This window comes from Emys orbicularis, chromosome 9, assembly GCF_028017835.1.
Source record: "Emys orbicularis isolate rEmyOrb1 chromosome 9, rEmyOrb1.hap1, whole genome shotgun sequence".
NCBI classification, from domain to species: Eukaryota; Metazoa; Chordata; order Testudines; family Emydidae; genus Emys; species Emys orbicularis.
The window spans coordinates 56899896-56918134 of NC_088691.1; the positions used below are offsets into that span (position 1 = coordinate 56899896).

An 18239-nucleotide genomic window follows, 5' to 3' on the forward strand; every position below is an offset into this window, starting at 1 on the left:
GAAATTCAAACATTTTTCAAGTTATGAAAATGCACAGTTAGGGCACCCAAATAACCTTAACTCTGCCTTGTGGTGGTGAAAAAATAAAAGAAAAATCCCATGACTTTAAAAATCATTTAAAACTAATTGAGGGCAACAGACACTAAAATGCCTTAAAATAATTGTATTGTTATTGCATTGGATAATTTCAGCATCCTTGTAATATATTTCCCCCCTAAATTATGGATATGCCCTTTCTACCTTTGTTTTAACATAGTTTTTTTCTGAGAATCTAAAAATGATATTATTATTTGACACAATTTATACCAGGCTAACCCATGGAATTACCAGGCAAGAGATTTTTTTCTCTCCAAAATATATGCTGCAAATGTAAAACCACAAACATGTTGTATAACTGCTACTGCTATCCCAACTGTTTTGTTTAGCATGTGTTTCCTGTTCAGCACAATACATTTGAGCATAACATCTTGGTACATACTTGTGTAAAAAATCTTGTTCAGATCCATGTTCTGACTCATGCTCTTGAATCTGCTCTCCCATTTGTCTAGTGTTCTCTCTCAATACAGTTGAAGTGAGCTGTGGTGTTTGCAGAGCCCCTGGAGTTTGAATGGTGTCGTTCCTGTTTAGCCATGAGCCTTCCAGACTCTCATCTATAAAAATATAAATTACATTTAGCTAGTTACTTGAGACAGTGAATTTATTCAGCACAATATTACTATGATTCATATCTTATTCAGGCCAACTTTTAAACAGGATATTTACTGGTGGCACATATTGCATCGAGTATAAGCTTTAGAATGCAAATACAGTGCTAATTGAGGACTTGAATTTATGTATTCATCCACTGGTACATTTTGATACAGCTCACTAACTCAGTTAGAGCAAATTCTGCAAAACTATAAGTTTACAAATACAGTATTTTACACCATAGATAGGTAACTGGGTGATGGATCAATCTGGATTAATCTCCAAGAAGTTTAATTTCCAGCTCTAATTTAGTTTTGTATTAGTACTGAGGAAGAAGGATCCCAACTCCTTATGCCAAAGAAGAATTAGGAACAAGATTCATCCCCCTTCTTTGAACTACCAGGTATTCCCAACAACATTTCAACCTCAAAGCAGGTATTCTAATAAACAACAATAATAATAATCAATCATAAATATTTGTATTGCAGCGGTGCCTAGAGAACCAGGTGCTGAACATACACAGAGCAAAGATGGTTCCCACCCTAAATCAATTTATAACACGAGAGACAACATGTGGATATAACAAACAGATGAGGAGGAGCACAAGATAAGGATGGAGATCTGGCCAAGGATGGGTCATCAGAGACTTTGGTGGGAGTGGAGTGAGCAGAAGCTAGAAAGGAGAGTCTCTGTTTACAATGGAAGTGGAGGAAAAGAACTCCAGACAGCAATTGCAGACAGAGCGTTCAATGAGCCTACAAATGAAGGGAAGAAGGAAGATGGCTAGCTGGAGATGCAACCAGAATCAACCATGAGTTTTTTTAACATGGGAGAGACTAAAGGATGCTTGCTTGTACTGCAAAGAGAATGAACCAGAGGGAAGGGAGAGATTGAGAAGAAAGATGAGGGAGACGATTACAGCGTGAGCGAGGGAGATCAGGAAATGGGATAAAGTTGCTGGGGCAGGCGGGGGGATTAGAGGAGAACAGACAAGAGATCTCAGTTTCACTGATGGGGGAAAGGAGAAGTAAGCGATGAGAGGGATTAGGAAAGGAGGGCGGGGAAGGGATATTCCATTGGATTTTGTCATTTTTCTCATGCCTTTTTCTTTTTGGGCTTAACTGTTGCCTGCTTGTTCCTGAATTTACCCTAACACGAATGCCATTGAAGCACCTCTGCCATTCAAATTTATCTCATAGTCTCTTTTCAGTTCCTCCTTTGTGCTTGATTTTCTTTGGGCACTAAGTAATGCCAGTGGAAATCCATACAGAGAGCAGATTTGTGTCGAGAATCAACCGCATATAGACTCCTGACCAGACTGTCGGCTGCGTCTGTCCCAGATCTGGCTGAGCTCCCCCTGTTGGATACTCACCAGACTGCTGTGAGGCGATCCAAACTGAATCCCTGTGTTCTTTAAGCCTCCAGAGCCTGAACAGACTCCAGGCACTGCTCCTGTCTGGGATCCTCTAACACATCCTGAGCTGAGACCCCAAGGTCCAACTGCCTAATCACTGGCAGAGGCCACTCAATCCGATCTGCTGCCCTAGGCAAAACACCGCCCCCTCCCAACTCCTTAAAAGTTAGCCTTGGACTCCTAGTGTCTTCCCTGATGCTACTACCCCCACCCCCAAACTTCATGCAGCTGGGTTGGAGAGACCCCAATGTGTACCCTTTCCAGGTAGGTTGGCACCAGGTGCCCAGGGCTCTAAAGGGGAGCAAGCCCCTGCTCAGCCACAGAGGGACGTGGGCATCAGCAGAGGACAGCTTCCAGCCCATTGAGCCCAGGTGAATGGGCAGCTTGGATGCCCATCCCCCTAGCACAGGAGTTGGCAGGCTCCTTCCCACTGGGCAAAGTCAGAGTCTCTGCATCTTGGTCCCCACACACTGGCCCAGCCCACACCAGGCTGCCCCAGCCCAGCCCCTTGTCCCCTGCACTCCACACCACCATCCTACCCCCTGCACTCTCAGCCTGCAACCCCACTGACCCCCCACTGCATCTCCACCCCATCGTAGCCCACACCCTCTGCCTGGCCTTGGTTCCCAGCAACTTTTCTGGCTCATTAATCCTAGAATTGGATCCTAGTATTCAATACCTCAATCCTGAATCTTGTGGCAACCTGCTATTAGTCAATTGTTATGATAAAATTGGCTCGTTATTTCTACTCTCTCTTTCAAGGGTCAGCTTGTAATGATTTTCTTCTGCCTAACATGCTCCCAATGGTTTTTTAGATCTTGTCTACACTACCGGGGTAAGTCGACCTAAGTTACGCAACTCCATCTACGTGAATAACATAGCTGGAGTCGACTTACTGCGGTGTCTACACTACACTGCGTCGACGGGAGAGTGTCTCCCGTCAACTTACCTTTCTCTTCTCGTTCCGGTGGAGTACCAGAGTTGACAGGAGATCGATCTGCGGTCAATTTAGCGGGTCTTCCCAAGACCTGCTAAATCGACCCCCGGTGCATCGATTGCAGCAGCATCGAACCCCAGTAAGTGTAGACATGTCCTCAGTTGCAATTTGGAAAGGAGTAAGCTTTTTTGTAAGTCCTCTGGATAATTTCTGAATATAGAAACTAACACAGAGGGAACTAATAGAGACTTTGACTGAAAACCTGCTATGACTTTGCAAGAGTGTCTGTACCTGAAGGTTTTAAAACTCATTTCATCTATACAAAAGCTGCCTTCACAGCAGGACTCAGAAATGTCTCTAAATGAAGATCAAGGCACAGCAATACTCTATTGATTTTGTCTTTAGGTTTGATGCCCACTCTGGGAAAGCAGTCCTGCAAGCATTGCTTAGGAGGGGATAAGGTTACTGTTTGATACTTCCCACCTGAGTTCTCTGTTTCTTTGGAATCTTAAAATGGAACTTAGAGTAGATGGAGACAAGGAATGGGTGGCGCTCGGGATGTCGGCTCCCTATATGCCATTATGTATGAACATGTGGATCCTTTATGAAGCATGTGTGGGGGCGCAATGGACACTGTTTTCTAGATGGCTCTGTAACAAGGATGAATGTGCATCCAACAGATGTAGCTCAATATAGACCATCACCTCCAGGAACTAGATACTAGTAAGTCACCTTTCTCTAAAGTTTTACTAATTTTTATATTTTTCCTTTTTATCATTTTTCCTATGTTTTTGCCAAAATGTCAGGCTATGTCAGAATTTAGCACTTGGGTTTGTGTGGCAACGCTAGTGAGAGAATGTAATTTCCAGATTGGAACAAGTTAGAAAACAAGTTAGAAAAACAGAAATCAGAGGGGGAACAAGCAGTAGGGCTAACATGTAACTTTGTAATCATATGCTATCTCCACGCTAAGATCAAATGCTTTTAATGGTTCTGGATCTGCAAATCTCAGCATATATCCCCAAGAGTAGGGATACGTGTAAACAATTTCATAAAGAAAAAGAAAAATCTACAGGAATTTGTAAAACAAGATTTTTTTTAAATCAGTGCAGTGTGTATGTGTATATTTCAGTGTCAACTCCAAAGCTAGACAGAACTCATGAAAGAAAAGAAGGGTTAATTAATTTAATGTATTAATTAAAGGCATAATGTAAAGCCATACATACCCTCCACCCTTTTTTTGTGAAGTGGAGGTCGTCCTTTCTTATTCCTCACTGAAGATGCTTTGCTGCTACTACTTCCGCTGTTCACAGACATCCTGTCGTCTTCGCCCCCAGTAACTAGTGAATTTCTATAGGAAATCAGTGGAAGCCATACATCTTCCCTCCTTTCCATCATCTGTTCTGTCAGGAACTTCTCCAAATATGAGTGACTGTGAAAACAGAAGACAATGTGTAAAATAACTTTCTGTGCATCATTTCCCCTCTGCCCAACCCCTAAAGGGCCCTCTCCACACTTTTATGTTGAGGCCCTGAAGATCTCCCATGCTGTTTCTTCCTATTTTAATCCTACAAACACATGCTGGCAAGGCACCATCTTTCTGACTGAAGATGACTCAATAAAATTCACTTCAGAACTAGTTAAAACAGCTGCTTAACTGTCTACAAATATTCCCTGAGGAACAATGCAAAGTGCTCTTTCCCACATAACACACTCATAGTGGTCTGAAATCATTCACCACATTTATACTATACCTGAATGCTATTTCTAGTCTCAATCCCTAATACGATCAACATACATATTCCATCCAGGTAAACAGATGGATTGAATTTGGCAATATTCTGAGCACTGGCGTACTTTTTTCAGAGGAAAAGTGAGAGAATTATTTTCTCAAACACAACCAATTATTTTGAAATTAAAGATATTGACAATCTGTAGGCACTGGAGCCCAATTGTTCCTGCTGGAGTTCATACATACTTGCCATACTTTTGGGGAAAAAATTGAGGGCCTGTTCTCCAAATTAGATCTCCACCAACTACAAGTTTTTGTGTATATTCTGGTGAACTTCAGGCTTTTTTTGGTCTGTCTTTTTCAATTATTTAACCATACAATCTAAAAACAGCCAGTCAGATTAATATGATAATCCATACAAAAACTATGTTAAAAAAGTATTGTTACACTTGTGAAGTCAAGCACTCAAAAGTTAGGAAATCCCAGAATTGAGGATGTCTGTGCAACATTAATTCTGTTCTTTTGAGAAATGTATTATGATACAACCTTTAATTACATCATCATTTAACACAACACCCCTGGATGTGTCATTGGTAGTGAGGTCCAAACCCAAGACTTCTGGAGCTACAAGTATGAATTTCTATTGCCTGAGCTATACAACCCAACTAGAGTAGTCAGGAGGGCGTTAAATTAAAAACAAGTGTGGAGGGTGAAAAGAGAAAACAAATGAGCACTCATTTAGCACAAAGTTAAGATGTTGAGAACAAAATTAATCAAGACACCAAAGGAAGTGAAGAGAAGAAATTTTTTAATTGCCTCCCCACCAATGCTAGGAGCCTGGATAATGAACATAAGGAACTGGAATGGCTCATTTATGAGCATAAATTCAACCTAGTTGGTATTACAGAAATCTAGTGGAAAGGTTCACATGACTGGAATGTTAAAATCACTGGTTATAACTTATTTAGGAAGGAATGAGGAGCAAAAGGAGAGGGGGAGAAGCACTCTATGTCAAAAATTGCATTACCAGTTTCTGAGTCACTGATGACTTGGAAGCAAATAATCTTGCATGCTTATGATCAGTGTCCTAACAGATAAAGCACAAGATGGTGTCTGCTAGTGATCACCAAATCACACTAGATAACTGGACAACTGACTCCTTACGCACATATCTATAATGTGTAGGGAAAAAAGCTGCATGATTATGGGGAACTTCATCTGTGTGGCACGCTAGAGGTCTCATGCTGCCGATGCTAAAGCACTTCAGAATTTCTAAAAGTTATAGATGTAATTATAGATTATAGATACACTTCCTAACTCAAAAAGTGCTGAATCCAACAAGAGGAAATTCTATAATACACCTTGTCTTGTAGCTTAGGTACAAGTCACTATGATTTGATCACATTTGTTATGTTCAGCAGAAAAAAGTCCAAATGAGTAATATATATACTTGGTGCTTTAAAAGGGCCAATTTCACAAAGCTGAAAACAACTGATGAGCCAAATCAGTGCACAAAAAAATGTAAACAAAAAGTTTGAATAATAACATGGGAATTGTTTTAAAACATTTTAATAGATGTCTAAAAAGGCCAGAGTCGAGAAAGAAAACCACACTCCTTAATATCAACAACTTGGGTTAGAAGGAAAGTGAAATCAAAAGACAGTTACCTGTTCTGTAACTGGTGTTCTTTGAGACGTGTTGCTCATGTCCATTCCATGTTAGGTGTGTGTGCTCGCCACATGCACCGGTGCCGAAGTTTCCCCTCAGTAGTGTCCATAGGGGACCAGCTCTGGCGGTGTCCGTATGGTGCGGTATAAGGGGCGCCGCCGGCTCCCCCCACCCTCAGTTCCTTTTTGCAGGAAACTCTGACAGTGGGGAAGAAGGGCAGGTAATGGAATGGACATGAGCAACACATCTTGAAATACACCAGTTACTGAACAGGTAACTGTCTTTTCTTCTTCTTCGAGTGCTTGCTCATGTCCATTCCATGTTAGGTGACTTCCAAGCAGTACCAACGGAGGTGGGCAGGAGTTCATAGATTTGTAGTTTGTGACACAGCTCTGCTGAACCCAGCGTCATCTCTGGCCTGCTGGGTGATGGCGCAGTGTGCTGTGAAGGTGTGATGGGAACGTGTGCCAGGAAGGCTGCCGAGGACGCTTGCCCTCTCGTTGAGAGGGCCTTCACCAGAGGTGGCAGTTGGACCTGCACCAACTCATAACAGGTCCGGATGCAGGAGGTAATCCAGTTAGAGATCCTTTGAGAGGACATCAGAAGGCCCTACATCCTGTCCACTGTCGCGATGAAGAGTTGCGTCGACCTGCGGAAGGGCTTGGTATGCTCCAAGTAAATGGCCAAGGCACGGCGAAGTCCAGGGCGTGCAGCTGCCTCTCCTCATTGATCTTGTGTGGTTTAGGACAGAATACCGGGAGGAAGATGCTCTGGTTGATATGGAAGGAAGACACCACCTTCGGCAGGAAGGCTGGGCGGGGTCGCAACTGTATCTTGTCTTTGAAGAAGACCGTGTAAGGTGGCTCTGAGGTCAGGGCTTTAATCTCCAACACTCGTCTAGCCAGTGTCACTGCCACCAGGAAGGCGACTTTCCACAATAGGTGGGAAAGGGAACAAGAGCCCAAGGGTTCAAATGGCAGACCCATGAGTCTGGAGAAAACCAGATTGAGGTCCCACTGTGGGACAGGATCCCTAACGGGAGGGAAGAGCCTTTCGAGGCCTTTCAGGAACCTGATGTATATCTCCTGCGAGAACACCAATCTACCCTGGATCGGCGGATGAAAAGCCAAGATGACAGCTAGATGAACCTTGATAGAAGAGAGGGCCAGGCCCTGATTCTTCAGGAAGAGAAGGTATACCAAGACTGACTGCAGAGAAGAGCGCTTCGGGGAGACGCTATTCTCAGACGCTCAGTGGGAGAACCTCGTCCACTTTGCCAGATAAGTCACTCTAGTGGAGGATTTTCTACTTCCCAAAAGGACCTGCTGCACCTCCCTGGAACAGGCTTGCTCCTCTGGGTTCAACTATGCAGCATCCACACTGTGAGGTGGAGGAAGGCGAGGTTGGGATACAGGAGGCGACCATGGTCTTGCAAGAGAAGGTCCGGACGGTCAGGCAGTGGCCACGGGGAGGCTACTGCCAGATCCCACAGTGTGCTAAACCAATGCTGGCGCGGCCACGCCGGGGCGATCATAATGACTTTGGCCTTGTCCCTCTTGATTTTTGACAAGACTCTGCTGACGACTGGGATGGGCGGGGAGGTGATAGGCTTCCAGGTGGATCGCATGTTGGATGCAGAAATCCCATAGGCGGAGTGCCTCTTGACAGAGGGCCGACGAGCGCACTCTCCCTTGCCTGTTGATGTAAAACATCGAGGCCGTGTCGTCTGTCAGCACTCGAACCACTTAGCTCTCGAACCACTCAGCCGGATAACTGTGGGAGGAAAACCGCGCAGGCGAGGCGAGCCGCCCTGAGCTCTTTGACGTTTATATGCAACGTCATCTCCTCTGCGGACCACATACCTTGCATCCGCATCGCACTGATGTGCGCTCCCAGCCGAGGTCTGAGGCATCTGATATCAGCGATACCGAAGGACACGGGCTGTCGAACAGAACTCCATTGAGGTCTGTTCCAGGGTAGGTCCACCACTGCAACATGGTGAGTACCTCTGGTGGGATGCTGACAACCTTGTCCAGGTGATCCCTGGATGGGGCATAGACTGTAGCCAGCCACTGCTGGAGGGGTCTCATTCGGAGCCTCACATAGCAGACGATGTATGTGCACGCTGCCATGTGGCCCAGCAGCCGTGGGCAGACTCTTGCCGTTGTGAGAGGAAACGCAGAGACTCTGGCGATGAGGTTCCTCATCGTCTGGAACCTGACGAGCGACAGAAACGCCTTCGCCCTCGTGGAGTCGAGGACCGCCCGATAAACTCTATTCTTTGCACAGGGACCAACATTGATTTTTCCTTGTTTATCAACAGGCCCAGTCTCCTGCACGTGGTCAGCAGCATCCTGGACCTGGGGCCTGGAGTGACCTTGACCAGCCAGTCATTGAGGTACGGGGAAGGTAGATCAGGATACCTCGATGCCTGAGGTAAGCTGCCACCACCAACATGCATTTTGTGAACACCCTCTGTGCCATTGCAAGGCTGAAGGGGAGCACCGCAAACTAATAATGCGTGGATCCCACTGTGAAGCAGAGGAAGCATCTGTGTCCTTGAAAGATCGCTATATGAAAGTATGCATCCTTCAAGTTGAGAGTGGCATACCAGTCCCCTGGATCCAGGAATGGGATGGAGGAAGCCAGGGAGACCATGCGGAACCTCAACTTCTTGAGATACTTGTTGAGGTCTCGCAGGTCCAGGATAGGCCTTAGGCCCCCTTTGGCCTTTGGAATCAGAAAGTAACGGGAGTAGAACCCCTGGCCCCTGAAGTCTAGGGGGACTTCTTTCACGGCCCCCGCCTGCAGCAGGACTTGCACCTCCTGATGCAGTAGACTCTTGTGAGAGGGGTTCCTGAAGAGGGACGGGGAGGGAGGGTGTGATGGGGGGGTAGAAACCTATTGGAGGGTATAGTCCTGCACCACAGTATTGAGGACCCAACAGTCCAAAGTTATAGACGCCCAGGCTGGGAGGAAAAAAGAAAGGCGGTTGGAGAAGCGGAGGGGGTCAGGATCCAGGACAGTGGCTGGAATGTCGCCCTCAGGCACACTCTCAAAATGCCTGCTTCGACCCCTGATGGGAGTGGGAAGACCTGGCCTGTGCCGAGGTAGAGGGCTGCTGGCCCTGACGACGTTTATAGCCCTTGCCCTTCTTCTGGAAGGGCTATTGCCTAGGCTGGCTGCGCTGCTGGTGGGGAGGCTGCAGCTTAAACGGCTTCCTCTGCTGCCCCAGGGTGTATAGGCCCAGGGTCTTGAGCATAGTGCGCGAGTCCTTCAGCCCATGTAGCTTATCGTCTGTTTTCTTCGCAAACAAAGCTTGGCCATCGAAGGGGAGGTCCTGGATGGACTGTTGGATCTTCACCGACAAGCCCGAGGACTGCAGCCACGCCGCCCTCCTCATAGTTATGGCTGAAGCCATGGTCTGTACTGCAGAATCAGCCGTGTCTGAGGCCACCTGCAGTGCCGCCCTCGCCATTCCCTTCCCCTCTTCCAGGATGGCCTGGAACTCTTTTCTGGGATCCTCCAGCAGGAATCAAGAAACCTGGCCATCGATTGCCAAATATTAAAATCATAGAGGCCCAATAGGGCCCGATGATTCGCCACCCTCAGCTGTAGGCCTGACGACAAATAAACCTTTGTCCCAGAAAGGTCCAGTTTCTTTGCCTCTTTATTTTTAAGAGTAGCCCCTGGTTGTCGCTGCCTTTCCCGCTCATTGACTGCAGACACCATTAAAGAGTTTGGGGCAGAGTGGGTATGAAGATATTCATACCCTCTTGCAGGCGCATAAGTACTTGTGCGCCGCACGCTTGGAGATTGGGGGTAGTGATGAGGGTCTGCCAGAGGGCCTTGGTAATCTTAGTCACCCCTTCATGTACTGGCAGTGTGACTTTTGCCGGGGCTGCTGAGCTGAGGATGTTGAAGAGGGTGTCTGAGGGCTCCTCTAGCTCCTCAGTTTCTAGTACCAAGTTTGAGGCTACCCTACTCAAAAGCTCCTGATGAGCTTTGATATTGTCCTGGGGGACTATAGGTGGGGGTCCCATGATGGCCTCATGAGGGGACGAGGAGGAGGATGCAGGTGCAGCAGGTGTCACTGCCTGTGATCTGCTCAGCAGGGCCGTCTTCCCCTGTATGTTGCATCTGGGGGGGTTCCAGGCACAGTGGCCTCCGTCTCAGGCGGGCGGGAGACCGTGGCCGAAGGCTTGTTGGAGCCTCCCAACACTGATTTATGCCCTTGGGATGGGCTGTGGGAACCCCCATGGATTCCAGGGGTGCCATGGCATAGGCCATTGGCCCTGGGCCCATGATAATCCTGACGGTGCTGCAGGGAGGACCGGTGCCATCAACGGAGGACCTTGACCCGCCTGCAGGGGTTCTTGGTGCGACTCTGAGCCCTGAGATGGAGGGCCGTGTTCCGGAAACCGGGACCGCACTGAGGCTGACCTGGTGTCCTGGTCCTGGCCGCGTCCACCTCCATGCTCCAAGTGGGATCTGTACATTGGCAACAACCCACCTCATTGAGATCCCAGTGACCAGCGTCGGCATTCGGTGTATCCGCGGCAGTACCGCGGTGATATACACCGCGATGTCGAGTGTCGACGCTGGTGTGGCGACCTATATCTGTAGGCCAGTGACCATTATTGAGAGTCCTGATGGGGACTTTCGCAGGATCGGTGTCATACTGAAGGGGAGTGGCTATGACGCTCCCGGTACAAGGGTCATGGGCTCGTGTGTGCCTCGGTAGGTCTATGCCACACTACCGGTGACTGACACTTGGAGCCCGCAGAGTGATGGCTGGAATCTGGAGACCGGCACCGAGGGCTCCAACTAGTAGGCAGCCCTACGTCCAATGCGCGGTGGCTGCCAATGGGTGAGTGGTGGCTGCCAGTGGGCGAGCGGTGGCGGGACGCTCCCTGAGGTGGCGAGTGAAGCTGCACTGACGGGGATGAGGGGTGGTCCAAGAGCAAGCTTACCCCTTGATTTGGGAGCTACCATCACCGGTGTGGGTGGCACCAGGAGGGACAAGATATCCTGCATCACCTGCAGGGCCTCTGGCATCTCCACATGCCGGGATGGGCTAACCCGCTCAACTTGGAGGTGATGAGCCGCCCATCGTGGGTCTAGGCTTGCCTCCCGTCCTCTCCTGCCCTTGCGAGCAGGAGACTGACCTCTCCCAGTCTTCCTCTTCTTGCTGGCCAGTGCCGGGGAGGTGGATTTTTGCCTGTCCGACGATGGTACCGGTAGGGTGCTCCGCACCGAAGCCGTGGTGCTGTGTGCAGAGTCCGATCGCGGCTGCTCCGGTGCCGGTGTCAGCGCCGACTCCATGAGAAGCCCCTTTAAGTCGAATGTTCCACTCTTTCTTAGTGCGAGTCTTAAAGCTCTTACAGATGCAACACCTGTTGCTAATATGAGACTCCCCTAAGCACCTTAAACAACTGGTGTGGGGATCACTGACCGGCACAGGCTTTTTACACTGGTCACAGTTCTTAAAGCCCATGGAACGGGGCATGCCCCGTCCGGGACACTACAACTAACTAACTAACAACACACTAAGGGAACTAATACTAACTGATATGACTATTTACTACAGAAAGTTCACAACTAACAGATCTGGAGAAGGAAGGTTTGCTGAAGCAAAGGAACGTTCCAGCACCGTCACTGGCGGTAAGAAGGAACTGAGGGTGGGGTCCCCTACGGATACCTCTGAGGGAAAAACTTCCGGCACCGGTGCATGTGGCAAGCACACACCTAACATGGAATGGACATGAGCAAGCACTCAAAGAAGAACTATAACATATATTTAAATATAAATATAATTAATGGAAGAAAGGGGAATAAATATAATGAATATTCATACTAATGAAAATAAATCTGAAGGTATGAATTGTTGAAAAATAATAAGGGAAGCAAAAGTATGAGAAATATGTGGCCAGCAGAGTTACAGACAATAAGGAGTTTTTTAAGTATTTTAGAAGCAAAAAGAATCCTAACAGTAGTATTGGTCCATTACTAGATGGAAATGGTAGATCTGTCAATAATAATGCAGAAAAGGCAGTAAATATTTCTGTTCTGCATTTGGGAAAAAGTCAGATGATGTAGTCACACCAAATGTTGATGAAATACCTTCTATACCACTAGTGTTTTAGGAGGATGTTAAACAGCACCTACTAAAACTAGTCATTTTGAAATCAGTAGATACAGATAGCTTACATTCAAGACTTGTAAAAGAGCTGTCCGAGGAGCTCTGGCCTATAAATGCTGATTTTCAGTAAATCTGGGGACAATGGGGAAGTTCCAGAGGAAAAGTGGAAAGTTAATGTTGTTATAATATTTAAAAAGAGTAAATAAGATGACCCAGGTAATTACAAACCTGTCAGCCTGTCATCAATCCTGGGCAAAATGTAGGAACAGCTGATATGGAATTCAATTAATAAAGAATTAAAATAGGGTAATATAATAAATACAAATCAACATGGGTTTATGGAAAATAGACCATGTCAAACTAACATGGTAACTTTTTTGATGAGATTACACGTTTGGTTGACAAAAGGTAATAGTGTTGATGTAATGTACTTAAGACTTCTGTAACGCATTTTATATGGTACTTGTACACGATATTTTGATTAAGAAACTAGAACAATACAAAATCAACATGGCACACATTAAATGGATTAAAAGATGGCTAACTGATAGGTCTCAAAATGTAAATTGCAAACAGGAATCATCACTGAGCAGGTGTGTTTCTAGTGGGGTCCTGCTAAATGCTATTCAACATTTTAATCAACAACCTGGAAGAAAATGTAAAATCATTACAGATAAATTTTGCAGAACAAAGGCCGGGGGAAGGGCAAACAACAAAGAACACAGGTCACTGATAAAGCGTGATCTGGATCCCTTAGTAAGCTGGGTTCAAGCAAACAGCATGCATTTTAATATGCCCAAATGTAAAGCCATATATATATAGGAACAAAGAACACAAGAGATAATTACAGAATGGAGGACTTAATCCTGGGAAGCAGAGACTCTGAAAAGGGCTTGGGGGCCATGAGATAATCAGCTGAACTTGAGCTCCCTGTGCGACCTTATGCCCAAAAAGCACTAATACGCTCCTTGGATGCATAAACAGGGGAATATTATGTAGGAATAGGGAGGTTATATTAATTCTATATTTGGCACTGGATGACTTCTACTGGAGTATTGTGTCCAGTTCTGGCGTCTACAATTCAAGAAGAATGCTGATAAATAGAGAAGTGTTCAGAAAAGAGCCACAAGAATGATTACAGGATTGGAAAACAGGCCTTTTAATGGCAGACTCAAGGAACTCAATGAAGACAAAGTTAATGAAGCTTAATGAAGACAAAGTTAAGGGATGACTTGATTACAGTCTACAAGTACCTATATGGGAAACAGAAATTTGATAATGGAGGGCTCTTCAATCTAGCAGACAAAGGTATAAGATTCAAAGGTTGGAAGTTGAAACTAGACAAATTCAGACCAGAAACAAGGTGCTCCTCCATTGGGAAATGGAGACAGTCTCTGTCACCAGATGGAGAAGGTTCACTGGGGGCATGATGGAGTGATTTCTTTCGTGATTAAAATCCTCAAATAGGCAAATACCTCCTTCACTCTGGACATGGCCTTTAAAGTCTGGGCCTACTAACTTCCCTAGATCAATCAGTCCTTCAGGAAAAGAATCATACCAATTCCATCACAAGGCAGGGCAGCTGACATGAGGGCCTTTTGCATACTAGACAAATGCACCAGTTTAATTAAATGTATTTGAAATTCAATGTAGCTAAACTGGTTTAAGCCTCTCTTATATTAGCTTAAGTTGGTAATTTACTGATGCAAGCTAAATTGACATAAACAAAGTTTAAACTGGTTTAAGTGTGTTTATACTAGAGGTTTCACTAGGCTAACTAGTTTGATTTTTTCTTCTTGTACAGATCAGGCCTATGGTTTTCACAATGATAAATTGAAAGGGAAGTGGTCTTTACACCAAATGAACTGATAGCACACCTGAGAATTTTTTGGCAAAAAGGACCAACTCGGACATGCACAGTAGATAGGTATCCCTTAGATCCACTGAGGTCAGAAATCCTCTAGACAGATCTTTGCAATCACAAATCTTAAGGACCGAATCTTGAATTTCTGATCTTTCACAAAAACAGACAATTCTGCTGTAAAAGAGGAATACATTTTTGATGTAATCTTTGACTCCTGACTTTCCTTCGACCATATCCAGGCTGTGACTGAATCCTGATGTTTCTTTTTCCACAATATATTAGAAATCCCACTCTTCCTATCTGTCTTGATGCTTGATGGCTTGTCCTCATTCTATTAATTTCCTGCCTTGACTATTGCAACATCCTCTCTCCTGTCATCTTGATACCCCCATCTCCTGCTTATAGCCTTTCCAAAATGCTACCACTAAAATAATCGTCCTTACCAATCCATTCATATCACATCAACCCTCTCTTTGAATCTCTTCATTTGTTCCTCCGTATCCATTGCCCTGCATATCAAATTCAGCCTTCCTGCTCTAGGCTTCAGGCTCAACACCATTCTGCCCTATCTAGACCTACATCAATGGCAGCAACTGAGTTGGAGTTTTGCAGATTGCTGTGGAGCCTAAAGCTGGGACACAGACACTTAAATTTGGGTATTAGGTGCATAAAGTACCTTTGTGGATCAGGGCGTAAAGCCCTGATCCTGTAATCATACACAGGGTTAAGTTTAAGTTCAAACATTGGCTTCAGTGGGACTACTCATATGCACAGGTATACATATTTGCAGGACCAGGCCCTTTGATTGCAAATACCTTAAAGCACACAGTTTAACCACCCACCGCAATGCTGAATAATACAGTTTAGCAAAGCCCATAACGAGGCAACAGAGTATCACTTACACAGTCTTTTTGTCCTGCCGCAAGAGTTTAGAAGAAAATTCGCTAAGCACTTCGAGGAAAGCAAGGTTAGGAGGTGGATATTCTTGTCCTTTTTGATTCTGGTATTTGAAGGCAAATTCTATGCCATCTCTATAGTAAAGAAAGATGTAAAATGTTTACAATTTTGTGAACTATTTCCTGTACTGCTGTAAGCTTTTTATTCCTTTTAAGAGTCTCAAAAACTTTTTTAGTTCTAGTGCCACAAATACAAAATACAGAATTTATTTTTAAAGAAATAGATAGGGAAGTCAAAGGAACTTTTAAAATTTATAACATTTTCAGTGACATATCAAACACATACAATTGGCATCTGTGGATTTTACTCGCTCTCTTCCATCTTTTTAATCTAACTTATTTTTTTCTCTTTTCTCTTCTCTCTTTATATTTTACTCTTCATCTTTTCTGTCTCTTTTTCTCTGTTCATTTCTTTCCCGTCATCCTGAAAACAGCTTGTGTCAAATTAAAATAAGTAAAGAAATGCTAAACATTTAAGAAAATATTTCTAATATTATTCCAGTAGTTCAATTTAGTACACTAACTAAAAACACTTTGCGCTCTTTTACATGCAGTACTTAATCATTCTGTTTATAATGGAAATACATTATAACCTTTAGCTATAGAGACAAAAATAAAAGTGCAACATATTGTATTTTTATTTATTATATATTACACACACAAAAAGCTACTTTAAAAGAACATTATTAAGGTTGCAAAGTCAAACACTCAACATTTAAGGAAATGTCATTTATTACAGTTGCTTGTGCAACCTTAATAGGGACTCTGTGTGTGTATGCATAATGGTACAGCCTTTAATAACACATGCATTCATCATGTGCCTTTGACCTCATCAACTGCACTCTGTCCGCCAATGTTTCACTCCTCCCAGAATTATTCAAACATTACAAACTTCTGAGGAAATTCAAACTGCTACCATATTTAAAAAATCAACCTCCACAAAAATGTGGGAGAATCATATGTGGAAATTCTTTCTTCACACCTAATTAAAATACTCTGTGGTACAGGATTGGCAGTGTGACCCTGCAAGTCTAGAAAGAGAACTTCTATACCAAATGGAGATTCCCATCTTTCCAATGAGTCGAGGCATTTGCTCATAGCCTTGGGTGGTTCTGAGATAGTGAACTTTAAAACTATAACATTTTTATGTGTGGAAAAGTTAAGCTCATTTTAAGAGGTAATTTAGATATACCACTTTTTCTCTCCCTCCGAACCAGATACGCCATGTAGTTGCAGCTGTGCTGGTCCGAGGATATTAGCGAGACAAGGTGGGTGAGGTAACATCTTTTATCAGAAATTGGTCCAATAAAAGGTATTACTTCACTTACCTTGTATCTCTGAACCATTTAGTTAGATAAAAGAAACAGTCCATATTTTTAAATTAAGTCTCCAAAACATTTCTAAAACAGTTTTTCTTTTAAATAAAATATGTGGTGCATGATGAATCCATGATGATGTGGCATAAAGGCTTTATCATCACTTGTTTGGTACAGCCTGCATAACTCACACATGGCATTGTAATACATATGCAACATGGCCATCTCAATTTCATCATGATAAAAGCTTTGTATTCACATCATCATATAGCCTCTCTATGTTCACATACACGCACCTGTATTATATTTACAAACACACACACACACTCTCTCTCTCTCTCCTCTCTTTTGGGAAGAATATGCTGAGGCAAACTTTTAGTTTAATTGAAGACCGAGTATTTCACACCACTCACTTGTGCAGCGTGGCTACGGCTTCTCTTGTCTTGATCTGATCCAGCCCAAAGGTGAGGGCAAACCTACGGGCCAGTTCCTTAATCCCACTGACATGGGCAGACGTCCTGTCCAGATTGGGACCTTGTTCCTGAACAAGCTCATTAAACAGCTAGAGAAAGAATTGAAGTGTTAAAAACCCATGAGATAGGAAACATTTTTCTAAAGGAGGATTATTTCTTTAACAAACGAGAGCCTTTCCATTGACTTCAATGGGCTTTGGATCAGGTCCTGTTTTAGCAGCTCCTGAAGTAGGAATCACAGGGGAAAGCTGTGGCTCTCAGTGCAAATTTCTCACTCATGCAACATTTCTGAATAAATAGGTTAAATAATTGATAAAGAACCTCATTTTAAGAAATCATCTTTGAATGGAGGTGTTTCTAGTGGGGTTCCACAGGGATCAGTGCTAGGCCTGTTTTCAACATTTTGATTAATAATCTGCCAGTAAATATAAAGAAACTGCTGATAAAATTTGTGGATGAGACAAAGATTGATGGTGTGGTAAATAATGAGGAGGACAGAGCAGCCATACATAGTGATCTGGATCAATTGGTAAACTGGCCCATTCAAACAAGATAGGAACAAGATATGTGATTCTTGGAGGTACATAAAGGGGAATAGTGAGTAGGCATAAGGAGATGCTGGTGAGACCAATACTGGTGGCCCACAATTTAAAAAGGATATTGAGAATTTGGAGAAGGTGCAGAGAAAAGCCACAACACTGATTCGAGGGCTGAAGAAAATGCTTTAAATTAAAAGATTTAAACAGCTCAATCTGTTTAGTTTATCAAAAAGACGACTAAGTGACCTGATTACAGGGTATAAGTACCTTCACAGGGAGACAATACTGAGTACTAAACAGCTCTTTAATCTAGTGGAGAAATGCATAACAAGACCCAGTGTCTGGAAGCTATGTATAAGCAGAAGCAGGGCCACGGGAGCTCACAGTTGAGAACTATTCAAATTCCCATGGTGACTTGGCAAGCAGGAGCACTGGTGCCCCCAAGCAGAACTTGACAGAAGTTGTGCCATGACCTATTTCTTTATGAAAAACAACAATACCACCTAGCTCT

General features: G+C 44.3%; 1 protein-coding gene across 1 annotated transcript in view; it reads right to left on the minus strand.

Moving 5' to 3' along the window:
* STAG1 (STAG1 cohesin complex component) overlaps positions 1 to 18239 on the minus strand; it is a 393382-nt gene that overhangs the window by 22239 nt on the left and 352904 nt on the right. The window contains exons 28-31 of the mRNA XM_065411120.1: positions 17130 to 17278; positions 15347 to 15475; positions 4265 to 4470; positions 479 to 650 (exon numbers count right to left, since the gene is read on the minus strand). Of these exons, the coding sequence (XP_065267192.1) occupies positions 479 to 650; positions 4265 to 4470; positions 15347 to 15475; positions 17130 to 17278 (656 nt within the window). The remainder of the gene's footprint in view (positions 1 to 478; positions 651 to 4264; positions 4471 to 15346; positions 15476 to 17129; positions 17279 to 18239) is intronic.